The sequence below is a fragment of the Symphodus melops genome (assembly GCF_947650265.1).
Source record: "Symphodus melops genome assembly, chromosome: 7".
In the NCBI taxonomy this organism is placed as follows: Eukaryota; Metazoa; Chordata; class Actinopteri; order Labriformes; family Labridae; genus Symphodus; species Symphodus melops.
The window spans coordinates 14,821,041-14,835,272 of NC_136697.1; the positions used below are offsets into that span (position 1 = coordinate 14,821,041).

General features: G+C 41.1%; 1 protein-coding gene across 1 annotated transcript; it reads right to left on the reverse strand.

The window, feature by feature from the left end:
- Positions 1-938: 938 nt before the first annotated feature.
- On the reverse strand, positions 939-14,019 carry cbarpa (CACN subunit beta associated regulatory protein a). Its single transcript, XM_079349467.1, has 11 exons — positions 13,906-14,019; positions 13,539-13,712; positions 10,183-10,254; positions 7,257-7,402; positions 7,036-7,097; positions 6,782-6,944; positions 6,512-6,692; positions 6,231-6,374; positions 4,617-4,815; positions 3,682-3,880; positions 939-3,601 (listed from the first exon to the last, which is right to left on the reverse strand). Exons 3-11 carry the CDS (start codon positions 10,228-10,230, stop codon positions 1,711-1,713), a joined length of 3,033 nt encoding a protein of 1,010 aa, XP_079205593.1. The 5' UTR covers positions 10,231-10,254; positions 13,539-13,712; positions 13,906-14,019; the 3' UTR covers positions 939-1,710.
- Positions 14,020-14,232: the final 213 nt, after the last annotated feature.

Genomic DNA, 14,232 nt, shown 5'->3' on the forward strand with positions numbered 1-14,232 from the left:
TGGTTCCCCACGAATGAGTACAAAGACACGAGCAATACAATAGCTTAGAGCTTTGTGTTTGAGAGGGAAATGGACGAGCTGTACCTTTTCAGATTCCCATGAGACATTCTTCTATACAAGTAGAAACATGCAGCAATGCTGTCAAATTGAAGGGATGAAGTTTGATATAAATAGAGAATCATTAATTACACTTTTAATCCATATCTGGATAGAAGGGGGGGGACAATGACTTTGCTATATTTCAACATTTTGAGAGGAATGATGCCTGCAGAATATTAAATGGGTAAACCAAGAGAAAGCCAGTATTTCCCCTCGCCTTTTTTTAAACAAATCTAAACCAGAAAGTGTTGGTGTGTCATTACTATCTTAATAATAGTCTTTAACTTCCCCCAGCTTTACTGTTCTCAGCCTGCAGTTCATTTTTGGGGAACTATTTTCATTTGTGGATTAACACAGATGGTGTTCTCTGTATATTTACAGCGCAGAGCAAGTGGCGTTCACAAAATCAGCTGAGGTCACAACATTTGTGCATTTGCACATGACATGTCGAGCAGACCAGCAAAGTGCTATTTGCTATAACCTTTGTTAACATAGATTTCTTGTGTTTTCATGGCTTTTTTTGTAGTTAAGCATATGGTTAGGGTAAGTTAGTTAACAACCAGACTTAATTAGTACAGTGTTAGAATACTATAGAATAATAATATAATAAGAGTAGACATTGCTACTGCTATCAGTTTCAACCCCCGCCTTCACAGCTTCAACTCTGTCCCTGGACCATCTGTGTAAAAGCCTGAGAGGCTCCTGTGCTAGTCTTTTAAAGTATCATCTATCAGTCTCCCCCTCAGCAGAGTCCCAGCAGAGATACAAAACACTCAACCCAGGCCCACAGAACATTCAGGATACCTCTAATTAGGATACATAAAAAAAGAAAAGAGATGTGAAAATTCTTGATTCTTTTATTTTCTTCTGTGTTGGCTTGATTGGTTTGGTTGATTTGGTTTGCAGAAAGTGGGGTTTTTTTCCACATCTGCATATATTTCTCATGAGCGAGGACAGCGCGCACTTAAGCAGTGTGTTCTGTTCAAATATCTGTTCTTCCTATTGCCAAAAACAAAATCCCCCCCCCTTTTTTTTGTTGAGACATTTACCCTTATGGTGTTTGAGACAAGGACACTTGAGAGCGATATGGTTTAAAAAAGAGAGACATGGGCAACAGAAAATGCATCATACTATCTTTCTTCCATCAAAGTGCTTAATGTTTTCAAATTAAATCTGTAAATTATTCACAAAAACATTGTTTGAGATACAAAGTAGCATGCGGAAAATACACAATTCAGTCTAAAATGTTATGAATTTTTCTTCTGAAGATGGGCTTGTATTTAAATACCTATGGTATGGTCGCCTTTGAGTTTTATGAGATACCAATAAAAAAAAAAGGAGGGGGGGCAGGGGGGGTGTCACATGGTATCACAGTGGAAATTAAGGTCTGAATGGAATGGCTGGAAGAAACTGGCCAACAAGATCTGTCCTTTAAGAGTATTTGTGTTCAGATTCTTTTCCGATATGAGAGCATGTTTATCACAAGATTTGTGCAAATGTAAGGAGCACAGAGAATGACCAAGTATCTTACATGATGTTTTAGACAACATTGTTCAGGTCTGCTCTCTCTAGAGATATGGATGTGAAATAAAGTTGAAGATTGTAAGCAAGTTATGTGGGACTAAAGCCAGGTGATGCTCGCACACCTGTGAGCACTCTCTCTGATCCTCCCTGACTGAGCTTCTCAGCAGTGCGCAGGTCCCCGTAGAGCCTCTCTTCTACTGCCACCACCAGCTTGTCCGTCAGGCTGCTTTCTGTCTGCAGGGAAACCTCTGAGAGGATCGCTTGACTACTGTTGTTGTTCCTGTTGTCGACTTTCGGATCCATGAACCTCCTCTGTGTGGTCAAAGACTGGCTTGTTGTGCTTTCTGCCTCCTTTTTCATGGAGACTTGGCAGCCATCAGCGGCGCAGGTCGTCTCTGCACAACTCTTTGTTTCTTCAGCTCCTTCAGAGGTTGAGCCGGCTGTACTTTCCATTTCACCCCCCAATGCCCCTCCACATGATGGATCTTTGTTCTCCCTGCTCTCTTTGGCTGCTTCTTCACAAGTCGCAACCTCACTGGCTTCTTCATCAGCTGCACTTGCAATGCGTGAAAGTGTGCTGTGATACCTTGTGTCCAGAGGGTAACCTGCACTGTCCCCTCTCCTCAGTGGTGTAAACCTCTGCCTCTCCAAAGATGGGGAATACCTTCCCCCAGCACTTGACCCTGGGTCGCTGTATTGCTTGTGTCTCTGCCACTGTTTCCGGAGGTGAACCCTGGATCGGTGCCTGGTGCGCAAAGGAGATTCCTGCTGGTCGAATCTCGGATCATGACGGAGGAACTCGTTGAACAAAGTGTCTGTCTTCTCGTCAATGCTGTAGTCACGGCGACGGAGACGGGGTTTATGTGGACTACACGGCTGTTGGATTGGCTTCACCAGTGGAGACATGAGCTGTGATTCAGATTCCGAAGGTTTCTCAGGATGGAGGGACTTCAGAAGTTGTTGATGTGGTTCTTGAAGTGTCAGAGATTGGCTGCCAGTTTCAGATTGGTTCTTAAGTTTCTTCTCCACCTCTGTTCTGTCAGCCATCTCGTCCTCCAGCTCCTCCTGGAAAAGACGGGCCTCAGTACTCTCACACACTGAACCTTTTCTCCCTGAACTTGTAAAGAACAACCTTCTTTCGGATGCCGTCTTTCCTCGAGGAGCTCCAGGGGTCCCAAAAAGTCGCATTTCCTCAGGAGCCCTGGATGGTGCTTCAATAGAGGCATAGCCACTGTCCATCTGGAGTAGTTTACGGTTGCCTGTCTCCCCCTCCACCCCTGCCCCACTTCCTGTGTCACTTTCTCCACCTGACGCCCCTCTGATCCTTCCCTCTATCCTCTCTCCCTCCCCCTCTCCTTCCCCTTCCCCTTCAGGCTCATCATCCAGGTCTTGGGACAAGCAGCTGTCTAGTCCAGATCGAGCCCCTGCACCACCAAGGGATGAAACACTGTCAGCATCACTGCGGATAGACTCCCGATCCGTGCTGCTCTGGTCTGAGTTAGCATATTGCTCCAGAGAGGCTCGCAAGCTCCAAATGTCTCTGTACAGGGAGGGAGGATTTTCCGAGCTCTCCTGACGAACTACGAAGGTGAAGGATGAGCCTGAGTCGGTACGTCGTCTGGCTTCAGCTCCCAACACCACCTCATCTCCATCATCCAATTCTACCTCTACCTTTCTCCCAGAGTCTGATGTCACACTGTCTGTTTTCTTATCTTCCGTTTTACTCAACAAGTCTTCAAACCTTTCTTGTATGGCAACGTCTTGTTGTTCCCCAAACAAGTCGTCGTCTTCAGCAGATTCTGCCTCAAGTCCTGCTGTTTCTGTACCTGCACCAAACGTTGTTTCTTTTTCTACTCTTCTTCCATTTGCTGTGGCTTTCTCTTGCCTCTGACCTTGGCAGTCATTCGTAGGCAAACATAGATCTTCTCTTCTGACACAGCTGTTGCTTCCTACCTCCGCCTTGGCCTCAAGTTGTTGCCTACACGAAAGGAGTAAGGAGTCATTTAATCAACAATTCAGAGAATTTCATGGCGCAAGTCATGGGATAATGGCAAGTACCTGCTGAGGAAGGATGTGGGAGCCGTGGCTGGGTGAGACAGAGACTCTGCAGAGAGTGCCTGGAGGCCACTGGTCTGATAGGGGGTTTGTGGGAAAGATTCAACTGCCTCATCTCGAAGAGGAGAAGAGTCATCTTCGGTGTGATCAGTGGTTTCACTTGCTGCTCTCTGTCTCTGAAACGGTCTTCTCTTGGGAGATCCTGAAAGAAAGTATATTAAGATTATAATCAACAACTTTTTACTTCCCCCATTTAATCAGTCCCTCAAGGAACACATTTGCAACAATTAACCCCAAATCAGCCAATCCCTGGGCATGTTGCATAAGCTTCCAAACATCGCTACCTCTAAGCAATATGACCACAAGTCCTTTTATTGTACCCAATTTTTCTTTTAAATCTTTCTAATGCTGCATGCTTAAGAATGACTTTTTTATGTAAAGAATAACTGTTCTGTTCAAGCGACCTCTGGTGCAACGTAGCATACAGTTTATTGCAGCAACGCTACGGTATCTGTAGTAATAAATACAACACTGCCTATTCTTGTGAATATTTAACAGTTTTTCTAATGAAAATGTTAGATGTCCAATTAGCTATCCCATAATGCCATGGGTGGAGTCTGCCAACCAGTCAGAGACTGTGCTCATTATGTTACATCAAGCATATGCTCTAATGTGTGATATGTGCTGTGTGTGTCAGCACTTATCTTAAATAGACTTGGCAGTGAGATAATAATCAGCATTAACACGTTTCAGTCACTTTATACTAGAAGACAAATTAATTAGATTAACAGAATCAAGGTTATCATTTGTAAGATTACCAAATTAAGCCTATAAAACCCTGGTGGAACCTAGCCCTAACCCCAAAGCCACGCTTTTACAGAGTTAGACTTTAGCCATGAATTACAACTTACTTATCAATCTATGACATATATCCAAACCTTTAGCATCCAAGCTGGCTGCCCGGTGACTGCTGTCAAACTTCCACCTCCTAAAGTATGGTCCTGCCCCCTCCAGACTGGCATGACGCCGCAGTGTAGTGAAGAAATGAAGAACTGAACTCTGGCCCAAAGCTTGAGTCAACTCTCCTCTCACCCTCTTTTCTCCCTCGGCCTGCCCCCTGTCCCCAACAGCCGCCATCTGGGAGAGGAGAGGAGAAGGAGGGGTTAAATCACACAGGCTGAGATAAATCGTGACGGGCAGAGGCAAAGCCCTCGGGGAATAGCAGTTTGTCATTTTATCACCCAGTTGCAGCGATGACTGATGTCACTGTGCATCAGTGTTTTTTTCAGCCGGTAGCTTTTCAGAGCTTGGTTTATGGATAAAGCTTCACTGAAGAGTCCATCTGTGTAAATAAAGTTTTGGACCAATACTGAGAATTCTTAATAACTTGTAATCTCCCTGCTGAACAGATTATGTATGTGTGATTTGCAGATTTGAGAAAATGTATGACAGAAATGATCAAATATTAGCTTTTCCATATAGCGTATCCCTCAGACTGAGAGTCTTACTTTCATTAGCTTTAGTTTCATTAGCAGCAAGACCAAAGGATAAAATTGAAAAAAAGGTTTCTCCTCTCATAATGAGAAATGTGACTTTGGGTTGTAAAATATGGCTTACTCTGAAGCCTTATTTGTGTCTGTGAGATGCTGTTCAGGGCTAAATGCTAATCTTTTTTTTCTTTTACTGTGATAGTGGGCAATAACAAAATGAAAATGTGTACATAAACGTGAAAATTAAAGCAACAGCAAATAAACAAAAACAAGCAATACAGAAATAAAAACAAAATCAAAATACGCAAATCATTAACAAAGACAACTAAAGTAGATATAAAAGTCAAGTAGTAAGTTGTGGTAGTGTATAGGAAATGTATGAATGTGTGTGTGGTAGAGTAATGCATCAAAGTTGGCAGCTAAGTGGGAAGTAGCAAGAGAGCAGACAAAAGATGAGGAGAAAAAAAAATGTAATTGTCATAAATGAATTACAGAGCGAATTCTAATACACTTTATATATGGTACTTGTACTTTTCAAATCTGAGTTATGACGTACTTTAAAAAAAAAAAAGTCAGGTCATGAAATCATAGAAAAAATAATAATCAAACAAGCATGCTGGTGTGTAGCATTTAAATTTAAACATTTACTAGGTTTTGTATTAGCATGCTAACATTTGCTCTCTGGCTCTAAGTGCTTATGATAATGGAGGATTTATGGAAAGCAAACTTTACTTGCCCACTGTAAAGAAGTACAGCTGCATTAATATAACCATGGCCTCATGGTAAAGAGATCTCTAAAAGAAGATATTTACTGTTGTGTAACTAATAAATTGTGTTATTTTTCAAAATGATGAGTCAATCTCATAAAGGAACCAGAGTCAAAGTCCTTTCATGGAAATCGTCAGGTTTCGTAGTCCAGAAGTCTTGAATGTCTGTGTATCCATTTTCCTTCTAGTTGAGTTTGACATTTTTCAAAGTTGATCGTCCAAACCCGTAATGTACCAAAACCGTCTGTATGTAGTCATTTAACTCTCAATACAAAGTGAAAAATAGTAAACTTACAGTCTGGGAGCGTGTGTGTGGTGGTTTTAGGCCTGATGAAGCCTGTCGGGGGCCATGGTCCAAGATAGTTGAGTGGTGAGGGTCTCCTGGCAAACCTCCGCTGAGGCCCTGTCCCTTCCAGCCTGGGAGTCTTCTGTCGGTGGGCTACAGAGAGAAATAAGCAGATTAAGTCACATTTATTTATATAGCACATTTCAGCAACATGGTAAGTCAAAGTTCTTCACAAAAGACATCATGAGATTAGAGAGGAGGATCTAACCTGCTCTGTGACATAGAGTTACCTGATAGATGGTCAGGGGCAGTTTGGGAGCTGACACCTCGCTGATGTTGACAGTGCTGCTCTCTGTTGAGTCACACTCCATGATAGTGAGGATCTTTAAATCACATGGAGCTGGAGGAAAGTGGAGGTGGGTCAGCCGGGCGTTTTTCAGGTGGTGGAAGTCGCCCTCTGTCAGAGTGTACCTGAGAAAGACAACAAATAATCGCATCTAGCTGCATCAAGAGCCTATCCAAGCTATAGTATCAACAAAGATCACTTTAGCTCAGCTGACCTGCGTCCTTTATCCTGAGTCGTCTTCTCCTGTTCGTAAAGTGCAGATTCATTGAAGGAGACTCTGCGGCCAGTAGACCCGGTGGAGACGAATCGTTCTGACTCTCCATCGTGACAGCTTGAAGCTGAGAGAGCGTCTGATTCATCCAGATGAATGGTAATCTCTGAGTGACAAGGACAAACACAGAAAAAGTTTGTTACAAAAGTGGACAAAAAGATTTTATGTAACAACTTAAAAAGATACCATGTTCTGACCTTGGGTGGGCTGAGAGTCCTCAGCATAGGTAGTGTTTGTCTTCTCAAGGTCATCGCTGGCTCTGAAAGAGTGAAAGAAAAGTCTTAGTACTTCTGCTTTATAACAAAAAAAAAACAAGCTCTCCTCACAGCTTTCACTTTTCATATTCAATACAGCTTTAATCCCCTGCTGCTTGCAGAAGAATCAGAACCTATAAGGTCCCACACAACAAGTCACCCACCTGGAGTAGCGTCGGCCCCCCATGCAGCAGCGATGACAGAAGAGGAGCAGCAGGGAGAGCAGCACCAGCGTCCCCCCGGCAAAAACACTCAGCAGCACCAACAGTAGTACATAGTTCTCCACCTGACCTGCAGACACAGGCACCTCCTGACAGAGAGCATCAACACAAGAGGTTAGGACCCAAGTATTCCTCTATTCTTCCAGTAAAACTTAACGTGTTTCCTGAGGATTTCTGTCATGTGTGTTGTTCAAAAACAAGAAATAATGTAATTATTTATTCTGATTTTTATTGGATTGTAACTTCTTTACTGATGTAGTTAAAAACGCTCCTGTTTTACTGCAGTTTACATTTTATGAAACGGGTACAATTACACACAGCACAAAAGTTACAAACATAAATCAAGAACAATATCCATAATATAAGTCTTAATATAAATATCGATTGTCACCATAAAACAAACAGATACAAAGCAGTAAAAAATAGTTCTTAGACTTTTTAACTGACTTTTAACATTATGCAGTCATAAGAATATTAAAAACTGTAATTCAGAGTGTTGAACTGAACTTTTTATTTGATTGAGTGCTTTTACAAGTGCTGGATCCAAGAGTTCAGTTTTTCACATTTTACATGAAGTGAACAAAGTCAGAGAGATTTTTATTTTTTCTCTCAGCAGTATTTACCAACTGACTTTTACTATATATAAACACTGTGATATATTTTATCTTCCTCTCACTGCTTTCTGTACACACTAAATATATACATAGCAAAAAGACCCAAACTTTTTTTAAGAAACTATTTCTCCAATGAGGAAAGACCCTTTACCCAAAACCCCGGTCAAATGCTGTCGATTCTACTAGCATTTGAATTTGAAAAGATATACAGAAAATACAACTATGTCCCTGCAAAATAAGTCTTTAAACCTAATAATAACTCAACCCTGGCTCTCACTGTACCCTGTTTGAGCTGCATCCATTAAATGTCCATAACTCATGTTTAAATGGTATTGTTTGAAATCATAACTCATTCGGCTACAAACAGAATACTTTAAGTCTGAATAGCACGTGTGTTGTGGTGTGTTGTTTTTTTTTAGCTCAACCATGTGATCAGCCCTGCTTTTTAAGTAATGGATTATTCCCTCTGAGCTCTGCAGCAATGAGGATGTCATTGTCACACTATGCAGCCAGATACGCAATATAATATTTAATAAGTGGTCCTAGTAGCACCGAAAGACTTTCTTAAGTCACCGCTCCTCACAGTGATTCTTATCCACACACAATACACACACACTCGTATAGATCCTGCCTGCTTACACACATACACACAGAGACTGCTACTCTCTCTAATTAATACTCTCAGTCTTGGCTGAGCGAGCTTGGGGATGCTAATCGAAACGTCAGCGAGACCCTTAATTCAATTTCCAAGCTTTCCTCAATGAGATTGAAGTGACGCCTATGTAAGCTAAAAATGGAAATTTGGAGGAGGAGGATGCAGATGCACAAGAGCAATCCCCACACAAGACTTCCCTGGCTCTTCTTCCGATGTCCATATCAGTGGAGAACGGAAAATAATTGGGTCATGGAAAAGTCTTCCATTGCAACATGAACATTATAAATGTTAAAGGTTGAATGACATTGGAGAAAGCAAAGTGGTGGAGTAGGCACTTATAAAACACAGACTGACCTTTAGATGAAAATCACCTTAACAAGGGGAGCAGCGAGATCAAATCTGCTGCTGACTGCAGGTTCAGACATTTAGGCCACTTCATTGGCCTAAATGGCCACTTCATTATGGATTCGTCCACTTGTGTATCTTCCCAATCGATCAATTTGTCCAAACTATGTTTTTTTGAATTAACACTCTAGTCTTGACTTAAAATCAGCTCCTCAAAATCTAAAAACAATTTTAATAAAAAATCAATATTGGCAAAATAGCTGCAGATTAATTTCTTGCCATCCATCCAGTAACAGTGTGTTTTATAAAGCAGAGGATGTGTCTGACGGAGAGCAAAAACAGCAGTTTTTATGTTGACTCTGCAGTCAGTGTAAATGGTCGAGGTAGTTCTTAAGAAAAAGCAACAATCAATCCATGTCAGTTACGATCCAAAACTCAATCTAACAGCGAACAGCTTAAAACTTTGTGGGCCAGAACGACTGAAAACACGTTTTGCCCCGTATCATTCAACCCCAAACCTGCTTCAGGCCACAACATGCAAATCTAGGTCTCACATTACACACAAATATGCACACATGGAGGATATTTTTACATTAATTAGATGCTGTCTTGGCCTCATTCATATGAAGTTTATGGGTAAATACTACATAATGTGTTTGAAGCTATGAAAATAATAGCAATAAATCATAACAACTATACACATATTGATACATCCACAATAGTCTTTATTTGTTTAGCACAAATTCAGGAGAAATGTTTTATCAAGACACTTCACAGGTAGAGCTTCTCTGTCGTGTTAAAGAGGAACAACTGAAGAAGAACAAGCAGCACTCACACACCGTTTGTCAGTGCCTTCAGCTCGTTGAAATCTCCTGTTCTCACATAACTTAGTCAAATAAAAGCAACAAATCAACAATCTATCCATGTTTCTAACTCACACTGTGGAGGAAAACGACTGTCACACCCCCTTTACACAGACAGCTTTATCTGTCTGATACTGAGCGCTCAGATAAACACCCTGCCCAATGTCTCCAGACACTGCATCACACACAAATAAAACCCACACAGACAGATCAGGATGTACATACCTGAGATATAGTACAGGTGCTGCTATTTTTTCAGGCAGCTGATTGGTTGATGGCTTAGGTTCAGTTTGACATGGAAGGTCAACAGACTACAGACACTAGTGTGTGCGTGTGTGCGCGTGTGTGTGCGCGTGTGTGTGCGCGTGTGTGTGTGTGTCTGATATACTCACAGTGGAGTTGTCGGTCAGACTTGTCAGAACAGGCGAATCATCGCTCATGGTCCAGGTCAGCGTGAGTGAACCCTGCAGAGGATGGAAGAAATTAATTTCGAAAGAACTGTGGCTTTTTATATTAAAAGGTGATGTTCAGTTTTTTTTTCTCCGTATTTTCAAGGACTCACAGGAAATATCAAATAAAATCTTGTTTTGAAGTCCAAGCTGTGCTATGAATCAAAAAGTACATCAAAAAGCGACACAGTTCCACCTGGTGACATTTATTTCAATGAATCAGCTTTCGTGTTTTTTTTTACTAAGTTCCTCTTATAGCATCTTGCTGTTCTAACACACTTGAGCAGCTGTAAATAGTCCCCTACTTAATCACAATTTCTTAACTTCTAGTCACCTAATAACATATGGGACTTATGGGTAGATAGTTACAGACAGGACTGGGAAGTGTAAAAGAATCAAGTTACTTTGGACTACTATGTTATTCTGCATGGATGTCATGCTGTCAGCATTGTGTGCTGCATGTAAGTTGTGTGGTCGCTCCAAATAGCCTGAACTTTGGGTTTGTCGTCCATTTTTTAAGTTTTGATTTAAAATAGAACAAGTGAGTGGTCATCACACCTCATCTGTCAATACAAGTGTACCCATAACCTCTCATTTACCAGGTAAGAGCGATATGTCAACAAACACGTCCACATCCATTTACAAAATCAGAAATACTCTGTTTCTGTTTGTCTCGTAATTTTTACTCAGCTTCTTCAAAGAGTGTCGGGGCTCAGAAGGGTCTAGAAGCACCTGTTTATTGGATTGAAACCCTTTTGTTGCCATTAAATGAAGACTTTGGGGTATGAATCACAGGCACTAACACACATCCTACACATTGCTTTTTGCTGATTAAAGACTCTGAAGTCATATCATCATAGTTTGAGTATCACCTCAAGAGGAATTTAAGTTTGAAGTTTATGAATAAAGTAGGCTGCTTTGTGTGTGTTTTTAAAGGCACATTTTTGTATTCTTTAAAGCCATTAGCTTTTTTTTATGAAAGAAAAAGAGAAATTATGACTTCGAAATTCTTATTAAAAAATTATCTAGAACGTATTTCATGCCAAGAAAAATACTTCATATGGCATTGGGGTTTCTCTTGATGTGTTTCAACTTCGCCTCATTCAGGATTACAGGCTGACTGTGGCCAAACCAGATTTGACATATTTTATCCATTTTATCCAAATAGCCAGCCAAAATCAGAGCAGCTAAGTGTAAAATGTTCTGACATTTAGTCTCTAACATGTAATTTGGCAATGTCCTTCACATACTTGTGTTTAAACAGTTTGTAACAAAGACCTTTCTTACTATTTTAACATTATCCTTCCAAACTAAACATGAAAATAACGACATCAATTCTTTAAGATCTCCAAAGAACATAAAGTATACCACATGACAAGTTAAACTGGTGTTATGCCCGGTTCACCAACATCTCCTGCAGGATGAGCCATTCAACACAATAACCAAGAGTCCGATTACATGCAGCTCTCAATCTGTAGACTCTAGACCTGTCAGTAAATTAGACTGTGTCAGAGACATAGAAAAGGGTGATAAAATAAACACAAAGCAGAGGAGCCAAGAGTACATGATTATTTACACAGAGAGCAGCTTGTGTAACATCGGTCCATGACTGCATACCTTACACACACACACACACACACACACACACACACACACACACACACACACACACACACACACACACACACACACACACACACACAAACCCTGCCGCACACTCACTCACCATGTGAGAGTCATGTTTTATGTAACAACTCATACATTTAATGGCTCAAGGTAACTATGAATAGGACGGAGCACTGAATAGCAAGAACATCCTAACAATAGCTACACACACACACACACACACACACACACACACACACACACACACTCTCTCTCTCTCTCTCTGAAACCGTCCTATTTAAACAACATATTTCTGTTTTTTCCATATTAACCATGCGCAAATGTAAGAATTGAAGACAGATATAAATGTTTTTTAACATATAACATGTGTCTCCTAGAAACATATTTTATATATTTAAGTTTGATAAACAGGAATTTAAGTAAAGAATTACCTGATTCCTGTAGCTTTTACCAGATTCAGTTTTTCTATCTCTTTCATTACATACCAGATTAAAATCCTTTTTTTAAAATGACAAAAGGGTTTAAAGCCACCTCACTGAGGACCTAAATGATTAAATCGTCTTATTCATTATATTGTTCACGGTCTCAAAGTCGCCCTTGTAGGCAGTGTAATTCTCTCTTTTTTTTCTTTAAGCTCACAGCCTTGATAAAAGGAAAACTTCTACTCATTTATCAATTACTTTGTTTATTGGCATTGAAATTGTTGGGGACGTTTGTTCATCCCCATATTTTAGTAAACAGTGAAGATCATCCAATATGTTCTTTCAGTCAGACAAATCCTCTTCCATTTTGCTATCATCTAATATGACTGGTCTAAGCCATTTTTTGACTTACACATGTAGTATCATTAATTAACTTTTCTGATCCATGGGGGGATAATTGTCTGTGGACAGAGTTAAAAACTTGAGAGAGAGAGAGAGAGAGAGAGAGAGAGTGGAGAATGACATCAGGTTGGACCTGAACCGGGGCTGCTAACACCCCATGAAGGCTGGATTTTGTGAAGGAAAAAAGGTTCTTATACTGTAAAATAACACAGTGAAGCCAAATATTCCACTCAGTGTAAACATTATAACACACATTTTTATTTTTTGTCAAATGATGTGGATTGATGTTTCTTTCTCTCTTTTTTTCAATTTTCTAGACGACTTGAGGAGAAATAAAGTGATAACCTCTGGTGTTTAATGGTTTCAAATTCCATTCATGGCATTTTCAAACCAATTTCAATTTTTTTAATTGATTTTCATGTTCAGGCATTTACTGTTTGTAACTTTTAAACTAATTGTTATTATTCTATCATGGTCGACTTTTAATAATAAACTTCTTAGCTTCAGCTTTTTTCTTTTTTCATAAGTAAACAAAATGCCCACCAGATAAAAACATGCACATCACACACAAACTAACACCGAGACAAAAAAATCCCGAGTGTAGCCTAAATGATGTGTTCGCGTGTGCCTGTTAAATCCTCACATCTCTCCAACTAACCACAGACAGTAGCCTCATCAGGCAGACAGACAGATGGAGGAGGCTCAGACAGATATCCACAGAGATACTTTGTTGTTAATTCCACTAGCTCTCTGTATAACGATGTGTATGATGTTCAAGCAGCACCAGTACATTGAATAAGGGAGGGTGGGGGCTGGATGGTGATGGTGTCCAGATGTGCAAGATCTTACGGTGTATACGGGCGGTGTTGAGGCTTCGTGCAGACGGACTACAGAGACCCGCTGCAGCCAGCAGAGCGCGGCAGTAGCAGCCTCAGCATCATCAACATCAGCAGCATCTTCCCCTCTCCTCCGAAAACCCTCCGCTCACAGCTATCCCACATCTCTGCGTCGTGCGCGCTCAGTCTGCGGGAAACAAACCACAGTCAGTCACACATGTAGCCTATGGGCAACCGAATTCCACTGCCCGTTAAACAAACATCCCACATCCATATATCCCAACAACACTCATAGCCCAACACTCATAACTCATAACATTTCACACGTGCGGTGTCCGCTCACTGGTCCTGGTGTGATCGGGACACAAGATGGGACTCACCCGGGTGAAGAGTCCGTGAGAAGCGGCGCTCCACAGGCAGCCTGCCCCCTCTGCATACTTTATTTTAGCTCCGAATGAAGACTAGTTATGAATGAAACCACACGCGATTAGACACACCCACCGCCCGTTCCCTACCGACCACGTGACCTGCGCTGATGATGGTGGTGGTGTATGTGGTGGTGATGATGATGATGTGAGATGGAGGAGAAAATCCGTCCTCTGTCACAGCAATGTGCTCTTCAATGGCGGCAGCTGACCCGCCTGATTTGTAGTCGATTTTATTTATTATTCAATAACTTTTATGTATTTTTTTGTTTAGGCTCGCTT